This window comes from Ipomoea triloba, chromosome 11 (assembly GCF_003576645.1).
Source record: "Ipomoea triloba cultivar NCNSP0323 chromosome 11, ASM357664v1".
Classification (NCBI taxonomy): domain Eukaryota; kingdom Viridiplantae; phylum Streptophyta; class Magnoliopsida; order Solanales; family Convolvulaceae; genus Ipomoea; species Ipomoea triloba.
The window spans coordinates 6,243,657-6,254,356 of NC_044926.1; the positions used below are offsets into that span (position 1 = coordinate 6,243,657).

The following is a 10,700-nucleotide window of genomic DNA, read 5'->3' on the forward strand; positions in this document are numbered from 1 at the left end:
AAAATAATAAAATTTACCCAATACAATATCTTAAGTTATTATATTTAATTTTCATATATCGATTTTCAAGGAATTTCATTGCCGAACAACTTTGAATACCCCACTAAACATACACAGTAGTGCAGTACAGTGTAATTAAAACATTATATAACAACTTTGATTTGTATCCTATTTCATCGTAATAAATCATTTTCTTCTTTAATGAAATAGGGTAAAATCATCCAAAACATTCATATAAATAACATGTCATCATTTTTTATTATTTTATTTTTCCATGTCAACAAATTAGATGAGTTACTTGTTAGAAATTGGCTAAAAATGCTAGATGAAAAATAATTAGGAGTATAATGACTTAGATGGACCATATTTTAATTCATGGTGCTGGATGAACAATCAGTGTTAGTACATGAGTCTATTTGATCCTTTTGCCATTCTTTTTTAAACACTAATAATTCGTTACAAAGTAATATTTGTTCTATATTTTCTCAAAATAATTTTATCGGCTCAAAGAATGTAGCCCCTACCATGGGAGTTCAAATCTGTTACCATACATTTAGTTGGCTAATTTACTAATCTTGATTAGGACAAGAACATGAAAATTGACATAAATGTATGAATGGATATAGAATTAGGCTCTTGTCATTGGGTCCTTCCATAAAGTCGAAACCTGCCCCCACGCTCTCTCACTTTCAAGTGTGTTTAAAAGGGCAGCTGCAAAGCACCCATTTTTGCAGATTCCCAACTTCCCATTAAACCACACAGTAGTTAATTGGTACATTGTACTTTAGAAAAAGAGAATCAAAATACATACATTAAAAGAGAGAGAGAGAGACAGAGAGAGAGAGAGAGAGAGAGAGAGAGAGAGAGAAAATCTCATTTCTCTTTTCTCAAGAGAGCAAAAACAGGAACGCTAGCTGCCTGCTTTGCCAGACCCAATATTCAAAGAAGCATAGAGTATAGTGCAGAAGAATAAGGGTCGAGTATAAACAGGCATTGCCTCACAGAATCTTGAGACAACATAGGAAAACATGGGTATGAAACTTGTAATGTGGGATGTTTTGGCGGTGGGGATGCTGCTGCTGTGTTCATGGTTTTGTTGTGGGAATGCTTCAGTGTCTTATGATAGGAATGCTATAATTGTTAATGGCCAAAGAAAGATTCTTATTTCTGGGTCTATTCACTACCCAAGAAGCACTCCGGAGGTATTTTCTGCCCAATGTGCTTCCTAGGTTTATCCAATGTTGTTTCAAGTGTGTGTGTATGTTTCTTTTTTATAAATTTTTTTTATAGCTAAGCTGTTGCTTTTGGTTCTTGTTTTTGGGTTATACAGATGTGGCCAGATCTTATTCAGAAAGCAAAAGAAGGAGGGTTGGATGTGATTCAGACATATGTTTTCTGGAATGGGCATGAACCTCAACCTGGGAAAGTAAGTAAGAGAGCTTCCTTTTTTTTTTTTCTTTTTTTTTTTTTTNAATTGAAAAAATTTAAAGTTGTGCACCAAAAGTGATACTACCTCAAAAGTCGTGGGACCAAAAATGATATTAGTTCAAGTTTTAACTAGAGTGTATGTATAGCGCGGTATTCACTATCGTTCGGCAATGAGATTTCATGGAAATCGATATATGAAAATTAAATTATTTTTATAATAGCTTAAGATATTGTATTGGGTAAATTTAATTAATATTTTTGGATTTTTGGATAATTGAATAACTTAAGATATTGTATTTTTGGATGATTTCTTGCAATGAAATAGGGCAGAAATCAAAGTTGCTATATAAAGTTTCAACTACAGTGTACTGTGTATGTATAGTGGGGTATTCAATGTCGTTCAACAATGAGATTCTATTAAAATCGATATATGAAAATTAAATTATTTTTTAAAAAATAATAAAATTTACCCAATACAATATCTTAAGTTATTATATTTAATTTTCATATATCGATTTTCAAGGAATTTCATTGCCGAACAACTTTGAATACCCCACTAAACATACACAGTAGTGCAGTACAGTGTAATTAAAACATTATATAACAACTTTGATTTGTATCCTATTTCATCGTAATAAATCATTTTCTTCTTTAATGAAATAGGGTAAAATCATCCAAAACATTCATATAAATAACATGTCATCATTTTTTATTATTTTATTTTTCCATGTCAACAAATTAGATGAGTTACTTGTTAGAAATTGGCTAAAAATGCTAGATGAAAAATAATTAGGAGTATAATGACTTAGATGGACCATATTTTAATTCATGGTGCTGGATGAACAATCAGTGTTAGTACATGAGTCTATTTGATCCTTTTGCCATTCTTTTTTAAACACTAATAATTCGTTACAAAGTAATATTTGTTCTATATTTTCTCAAAATAATTTTATCGGCTCAAAGAATGTAGCCCCTACCATGGGAGTTCAAATCTGTTACCATACATTTAGTTGGCTAATTTACTAATCTTGATTAGGACAAGAACATGAAAATTGACATAAATGTATGAATGGATATAGAATTAGGCTCTTGTCATTGGGTCCTTCCATAAAGTCGAAACCTGCCCCCACGCTCTCTCACTTTCAAGTGTGTTTAAAAGGGCAGCTGCAAAGCACCCATTTTTGCAGATTCCCAACTTCCCATTAAACCACACAGTAGTTAATTGGTACATTGTACTTTAGAAAAAGAGAATCAAAATACATACATTAAAAGAGAGAGAGAGAGACAGAGAGAGAGAGAGAGAGAGAGAGAGAGAGAGAGAAAATCTCATTTCTCTTTTCTCAAGAGAGCAAAAACAGGAACGCTAGCTGCCTGCTTTGCCAGACCCAATATTCAAAGAAGCATAGAGTATAGTGCAGAAGAATAAGGGTCGAGTATAAACAGGCATTGCCTCACAGAATCTTGAGACAACATAGGAAAACATGGGTATGAAACTTGTAATGTGGGATGTTTTGGCGGTGGGGATGCTGCTGCTGTGTTCATGGTTTTGTTGTGGGAATGCTTCAGTGTCTTATGATAGGAATGCTATAATTGTTAATGGCCAAAGAAAGATTCTTATTTCTGGGTCTATTCACTACCCAAGAAGCACTCCGGAGGTATTTTCTGCCCAATGTGCTTCCTAGGTTTATCCAATGTTGTTTCAAGTGTGTGTGTATGTTTCTTTTTTATAAATTTTTTTTATAGCTAAGCTGTTGCTTTTGGTTCTTGTTTTTGGGTTATACAGATGTGGCCAGATCTTATTCAGAAAGCAAAAGAAGGAGGGTTGGATGTGATTCAGACATATGTTTTCTGGAATGGGCATGAACCTCAACCTGGGAAAGTAAGTAAGAGAGCTTCCTTTTTTTTTTTTTTTTTTTTTTTTTTTCTTGAATGTTTTTGTTTAGTTATAAACAGTAGATTTTAATAGAAATTTTCATTTGATTTTTTGTTGTTGTTGGGATTTGCAGTATTATTTTGAGGAAAGGTATGATCTTGTGAAATTCATTAAGCTGGTTCATCAAGCTGGACTTTATGTTCATCTCAGAGTGGGGCCTTATGCTTGTGGTGAATGGAACTTTGGGTAATTTTTATAGTTACTTGGAGTACATTTACAGCAACAATTATCCTAGTTTCTTGGAGTAAAATTTTAAGTTTCTAAAACTTTCACTGTTTTGGTTTCAGGGGCTTTCCAGTTTGGCTGAAGTATGTTCCAGGGATCAGTTTCAGAACAGACAATGGACCTTTCAAGGTTAGGTTGCTTTGTCATGGAAATATTTCATCCCTATGATAAAATTCCCAACTTTTGTAATTTTTTTTTATTTTTTATTTTTATATTATTGATTTCTAATGTTCTGTTTATGTCAAAAGGCTGCAATGCAAAAATTCACAACCATGATTGTTAACAAGATGAAATCAGAAAGGCTGTATGAATCTCAGGGTGGTCCTATAATCTTATCCCAGGTAATTAAAAATATTTTTATATTTATTTATTTATTTATTTGTAGTTTTCCTTTGTCCATTAAATTGTTTCACACAGCTCTGAAGAACAAAGCTGTGGTCTTTCCTTTATTTGTATTATATTATATACTATAATAAAGTATTAAAGAGAAGTATCTTAATTTTGTGAAATCTTGTTATAGATTGAGAACGAATATGGACCGATGGAATATATACTTGGTGCACCTGGTCATGCTTATGCACAGTGGGCAGCGAAAATGGCTCTAAATCTTGGCACCGGTGTTCCATGGGTGATGTGCAAGCAAGACGATGCCCCCGATCCAGTTGTAAGTGTTGCCCCTGCTTTTCTTAATTACTTTTGTTGTTTGGTTGTCATTGTTTTTTGTTCAGTTTTTGCATTGCTGATGAATTTTGTGCGTGTTTGTACCCTTTGTGTATGTTTTTTTTTTTCTCACAGATTAATACTTGCAACGGTTTCTACTGTGACTACTTTTCACCAAATAAGGCTTATAAACCAAAGATTTGGACTGAAGCCTGGACGGGCTGGTAATATGCGTAAACCACATCTGAGCTTTAGATGCCAAAGTTCGTTTAGAGCGGGCTGATGATGTTGTTTGAATAATCGTTGCAGGTTTACGGAATTTGGAGGTCCAGCAGCTTATCGTCCAGTTGAGGATTTGGCATATTCGGTTGCAAAGTTTATAATGAAAGGGGGCTCATTCGTCAACTATTACATGGTTCGTTTCTTGTTCGGAACGCTCTGAATTCTATTGATTTTTACCTTGTATTCATCGTCTATTTGTTTACTTTTGCAGTATCACGGAGGCACAAACTTTGGCCGGACATCCGGAGGTCCTTTTATTACCACTAGCTACGACTATGACGCTCCTATTGATGAATTTGGTAAGAACACGTCACACGTGGTTACCTTTCCTATAGTAGATTAATTTGTTCATTTATCAGGAAGCAACACGAGTTTTATGACCATACTTGTTCACAAATTTTCTCTGTTTTCCACTACAAAAAAACGTGAAAATAGCGACGGAATATTTTCGCCTTTTTTTTGTAGTGTTCCTTTCTGCTAGGGTGGGGTGGGGGTCGGGTATAACCGTATAAGTATGATATACATTTATACACATTCACAACCCTTTAACGGGATACTGAGTTAAAATTTGAATCATGGTGGGAGTGTGGGACTATGTATTTCAGCAAATATCCTTTCCCCCAGTTTGTCATCCTTAACCACGCGGGATTTGCTGTCACCCACATGGACCAGATATGTCATTTAGTAGTTAATAAAAAGTCAAAATCATTAAATATTTTAAACTTAATGCCTTGAGATTACAAACTTACGGTTATTTAATTGTGAGAGTCAAACACTAGAAGTAATCACAGGGCAAGCATCTTCAACAGGTAGTGATGTTTTCAATCTTTCGTTTTACTGCTGCTCTATAATCTATCACGTTCCACACTTGCCATGATAATGTGCCAGTTTATAAAGCTTATGATTATCGGTTGTGAATAATCCATAATCCATAACTTTTGCCAAAAATGTAAGAAAGTGTATTATGTAATCTATAATCCCAATTTCCCAATAATTTAATTAAATAAGCCTTTTCAGAAACCACCAATTTCATGAAATTATAACACATAACTTAGATGATGCCTTACATTAAAGGTAACGAATTACTACTGCTCCTATGATAATTATGTATTTAAAATAATTTTATTGCTTCTAAAGTTGAAAAAGCATCTATCCGTTTGCTGGATTCATGTTCAAGGTGCATAAAATTTCATTAGAAAGAGTCGGTAAATCGTATAATTTACAGATAACTTGCACATCGTTTTGAAAAACTAATAGAAATATTTCCTTGATGCCAAAGGGCTACTGAGGGAACCGAAATGGGGTCATCTGAAAGATTTGCATAGAGCGATTAAGCTGTGCGAGCCAGCTTTGGTATCTGGAGATCCAGTTATAACGTCACTTGGGAACTCTCAAGAGGTTTGCTTGCTTGAATTGTCTAAATAGTAAATACCACTCGTTTTCCAAATTTAAGGCGAATGCTTATCTTATTTGTCATTTGATACAGGCCCGTGTCTTCAAATCGAAGTCTGGAGCATGTGCTGCATTCCTCGCAAACTATGACCAGCATTCGTACGCTAAAGTCTCGTTTGGAAACATGCATTATAACTTGCCCCCGTGGTCTGTCAGCATCCTTCCTGACTGCAAGAACACCGTATATAATACCGCAAGGGTGAGAGAAATAACCCATTCTTGAATCTCGAGTGTTTCTTTATAATTTACGGACATTTCATGTTAAAACAGCACTGACATCGAACTGACTTCCACCTGCAGATTGGTGCACAGAGCACACAAATGAAGATGACTCCTGTTAGTCAAGGATTCGCTTGGCAGTCATATAATGAAGAGACAACATCGTACGATGACAATACGTTTACTGTTGTCGGGCTGTTGGAGCAGATAAATACCACCAGAGATGCGTCTGATTATTTGTGGTACACGACAGAGTAAGTGTGTTTTGAAAATTGAAAATTTAATCTTGGTTTCCCATATATATATATTAATATATAGTACTTATAAATGTTAATTCCAGTAGTTACTTATTCTAACTTATATTTTAATACCAGCGTCACGATTGACCCAAGAGAGGGATTCTTGAAAGGTGGAAAGTGGCCTTGGCTTAATGTCTTCTCAGCCGGGCACGCTTTACATGTTTTCATCAATGGCCAATTAGTCGGTATGCAGTATACTTTTGTTCAATGGAGCTTATGATTACTTAGATCCATATAATAGTGCCACTCGTTTCTTGTGTAAGTGATGGTATGTTCATGTTATGCGTTCTCACGTGGTCACGTTTTGGCAGGAAGTGCCTATGGAAGTTTAGAGAACCCGAAAGTAACTTTCAGTAAATCAGTGTATATGAGAGCAGGAGTTAATAAAATTGCACTGCTAAGCATTGCTGTTGGTCTTCCGGTTAGTTCTCTCTTTTTCACTCACTCACACGCTTTCTTGTGCACACATACATATAGATACATGCATCTGCCCAGTTCTCGTATGCATACATATATGGCTATCTACTTGTTTATACACTATTGCACGGTTTAATGGAAGTATGATTATCTCGCATCTAATTTAACGAATCTATGAAGTTTAGTTTCTGACTTAAACATTTGCTTTGGCTCAGAACATAGGTCCTCGTTTTGAGACATGGAATACAGGCATCCTTGGCCCGGTTTCACTTGGTGGACTTAACGAGGGGAAGAGAGATTTAACATGGCAGAAATGGTCTTACAAGGTGTTCATTCAGATATTTAAAGATAATATGCACTCCATAATTGTTTTTTCGTCAGTGTCAATTGATTCAAGACTTTTTTCTTTCAGATTGGTCTTAAAGGAGAAGCCCTAAGTCTTCATTCGCTCACTGGGAGCTCGTCTGTTGAGTGGGTTCAAGGTTCTTTTGTGGTTCAAAAACAACCACTCACATGGTATAAGGTGTGCACCGCACATTTTCACTTTCAATTTATATCCCACACCTCATTTTGGCTCTTTATTTTTCTTAGTAATAAATTTTGTGTTGTTTTCCACTTTTCAAGACTACTTTCAATGCTCCACCTGGAAATGAGCCATTAGCGTTGGATATGAACACGATGGGCAAAGGTCAAGTATGGATAAACGGTCAAAGCATTGGGCGTTTTTGGCCTGCATACAAAGCATCTGGCAACTGTGGTGCGTGTAACTATGCCGGTTGGTTTAATGAGAAGAAATGCCTGCGTAAATGTGGAGAAGCTACGCAAAGATGGTAAAGACGAAATTTTCCTAGTTGGCTATATTGTTTTCTTCTGATGTATAACTAATTTGAGCAACTAAACGGTGAATGGTGACTACTCAGGTATCATGTTCCTCGCTCTTTCCTGCGCCCAACTGGGAATTTATTAGTTATTTTTGAAGAATGGGGCGGGAACCCATACGGGATCTCTTTGGTGAAACGCCAGGTAGACAGTGTGTGTGCTGATATATTCGAATGGCAACCACAGTTGATGAACTGGAAGATGCAAGCATCCGGTAAAGTGACCAAACCACTTAGGCCTAAAGCTCACCTCTCGTGTGGTCCTGGCCAGAAGATTTCTTCGATCAAATTCGCTAGCTTTGGATCACCCGGGGGCGTTTGTGGAAGCTTCCGCCAGGGAAGCTGCCACGCCTTCCACTCGTACGATATTTTTAACAAGGTATTCTCAAATCTTGGCACATTTCTCTTCTATTTTAAGTAGGGTATCGTTCACGAAATAATCTACTCGAAACCACCTTTCACTGAAGCATAACGTGTTAATCTTTGCAGTACTGTATTGGATGGAACTCCTGCACTGTACCCGTAACACCTGAAGCCTTTGGAGGAGATCCATGCCCGAACGTCATGAAGAAACTGTCTGTTGAAGCTGTATGCAGTTAATGGCCCGAATGGTACTCGTTTAGTTCCATTCATTCCGCGATTCAAATGTTTTAGAATGTCATACTTGTAGCATTTATTAAAGAAGCCATCTGTTTTCCATTGTCATTCGTTTTGACTTTGTCGGGATGAAGTTGAGCAGCTATGCAACAAACACATCCTCTGACAAAAGACAACAAAAGTTGCAGAGATGATTGTGGAAAGGATCATGTTCATGTATGTATATATATGTATCTTAGCCACCACCAGTCTGAAACTGCAAAACAAGATTCTTTGAAAGGGTTGTTAGAATTGGGACAACCCTCAATGAGTCTATATGGAAGTGATTTTAGAGTATGTTAGGGTTTCAGAATTTCAGTGTTGTATTACTATGTATGGTAGTGTATTAAATTGTAAGCAATCATTTCATTGCTTTTAGGATTCAGAATTTAAACCTTGTACAACTACTACTACTACTATGCAATTAGTACATTAAATTGCAAATACTTCATTGTTTATTGGAGCAAGTTGTAAAAATACAATGTTACATTGACATGAAAATCTCTCTTATATTGCCTTCCTATTTCCTACCTCCTATATTCAAAAGATCTTATTAGGGCCCTAGTGCGTTTACTAACGATAGAAATTCTCGTCTACTAAGAGCAAGTCCATCAATGAATTTCAGTGTAGTTTTTAAGAAAGCATGACCGAGGTGGAAGAGAGAGTGAGGAGATAGATTTTTATTTTGGCTTCTCCTGCAAAGCCTAAGGTGCGCTTGGAGTACACTGCACGCCCTAGCGGGCGCGTTAGAGTGGCCGCCAGCTGGTAGCCACTCTAACCTTTTTACAGTTGTTTTCTTTCTTTTTCTTTTTTTAAAAAAAATAAATAAAAAATATTACCATATGCTTTTTTTTTTTCTTTTCATTTTTCTCTCTTACGTGGCTTCCTAAAATGTTGTGCAAAAACCAAACAATTGGAGATTCTCTAACATAGCCATACAAGAAGTCAACAACGCATTAAATTTTTTTGATTAGTATACATTTAATTTATTTAGTAAGCAAAATGTGATAGATAAAAGCTTTCTTTACCCTTCAATAGAACATGTTCGTTAGTTGTTAAGGTTCCTGTCTTTTTATGCATAATTTTACAATTTCCCTTGCTGTAAGTGATAATGAGATTATGAATCTTCAGGTCAGGTGGTCAGAAATCCAGATTTTCTTTGGTTTTCTTCTTACAAGACATCTGGCTAGTCTGAATCTTAATCTGGACATTTATCAAAATGTTGCTACCTTAAACCATGATTGAGTATCCTCCTTTAAAGGCAGTAGTAGTTTAAGATATGGAATCTAACATATTCATAAAGAAGAGCACATTCTATTAATCCAGCAGTTCACAAAACCTAATACAAGAAATGAATAATCTTCTGATCACTCCCATTACTTACTAATTACAGCAACTGCTATAGTGTGCTCTTCCAACTGCCTAAATAGAGCAAAATAGCGGGAACAAAGTCAAGCAAGCAGTCATGTAGATTCTATGGTAGATTCTTCCTCTTCACTGACTCCTTCCTCCGCCTCCGGTATGAATGCTACATTCCCCCGTATGGCAGCATCATAGAGGAACTGAATTGCCCTGGAGATTTCGAGTTGTCGCCTCCTTGTATCTTCAACAATGAGCTAAAAAAACCTCCAATTTAGCATCCAGAGAGGATAAAGAATCTTTCAAATCATTGATCTCGTTTTGTTGCTGGTGAAGGTCACTCAGCAATTCTGCATTTTGAGTTTGGATGGACTTCCTAAATTCAAAGTATGGCTGCATATCTGAAGTCCTTTTGAGCTCGTTTTTCAACTGGTTTTGGCTATCTACAAGTACTCTTAGGACCTCGTTGATACCGGCTTCATTTTCATTCTCCCGTTTTTCAGTAAATTTTGGCAGAATCCCCTTCACAGGATCAGTTTGTTCTTCTCCTTCTCTCTCAACATCCGACATAATCTTGCCTTTTCCTTTGTCTGCTGCCACTTGTTGATCTCTCTTCTTACCAAGTTTATTGAAGTAAACCTCATTAATTCTTACCAGCCTTGTAGCTTCTGCAACATCTCTTGTTCCCAACCAGTTTAGAGCAAACAACTCTTCTTTCTCCATCTCTAGAGCAATCCTAAGGTGAGCATCATATTCAGCTAATCTCCAACATCTCCAGGCCTTGAAGCTTTTCAAATCAGCTAACAGTTCAGGATCATCTTCTTGAGCATTTTGCCCAACTGCAACTGGTTTAGAAGAGGTCCTGGCTCTTTTTCTACTACTAGTGCTCCCTACTACTTTGAACAAGTATCT

General features: G+C 36.2%; 1 protein-coding gene across 2 annotated transcripts; it reads left to right on the forward strand.

Moving 5' to 3' along the window:
• The first annotated feature begins 719 nt into the window (after nt 1-719).
• Nucleotides 720-8,939, forward strand: LOC115996691 (beta-galactosidase-like). Of its 2 annotated transcripts, none has more exons than XM_031236048.1 (19): nt 720-1,202; nt 1,331-1,426; nt 3,435-3,547; nt 3,649-3,715; nt 3,835-3,927; nt 4,107-4,250; nt 4,382-4,470; nt 4,556-4,661; nt 4,740-4,827; nt 5,808-5,926; nt 6,015-6,179; nt 6,281-6,453; nt 6,574-6,683; nt 6,810-6,919; nt 7,131-7,241; nt 7,328-7,438; nt 7,540-7,745; nt 7,836-8,172; nt 8,283-8,939. In XM_031236048.1, exons 1-19 carry the CDS (start codon nt 1,029-1,031, stop codon nt 8,391-8,393), a joined length of 2,523 nt encoding a protein of 840 aa, XP_031091908.1. In that variant the 5' UTR covers nt 720-1,028; the 3' UTR covers nt 8,394-8,939. The 2 variants fall into 2 exon arrangements, with proteins under 2 accessions (XP_031091908.1, XP_031091907.1); XM_031236047.1 differs by lacking the exons at nt 720-1,202; nt 1,331-1,426 and adding exons at nt 2,602-3,083; nt 3,212-3,307.
• The last annotated feature ends 1,761 nt before the right edge of the window (nt 8,940-10,700 follow it).

Coding starts and splice junctions, on each gene's coding strand:
- LOC115996691 (XM_031236048.1), top strand. CDS start 1,029: ATGGGTATGAAACTTGTAATGTGGGATGTTTTGGCGGTGGGGATGCTG. Junction 4,251..4,381: donor ACGATGCCCCCGATCCAGTT/GTAAGTGTTGCC, acceptor TTTTTCTCACAG/ATTAATACTTGCAACGGTTT. Junction 6,684..6,809: donor CATCAATGGCCAATTAGTCG/GTATGCAGTATA, acceptor ACGTTTTGGCAG/GAAGTGCCTATGGAAGTTTA.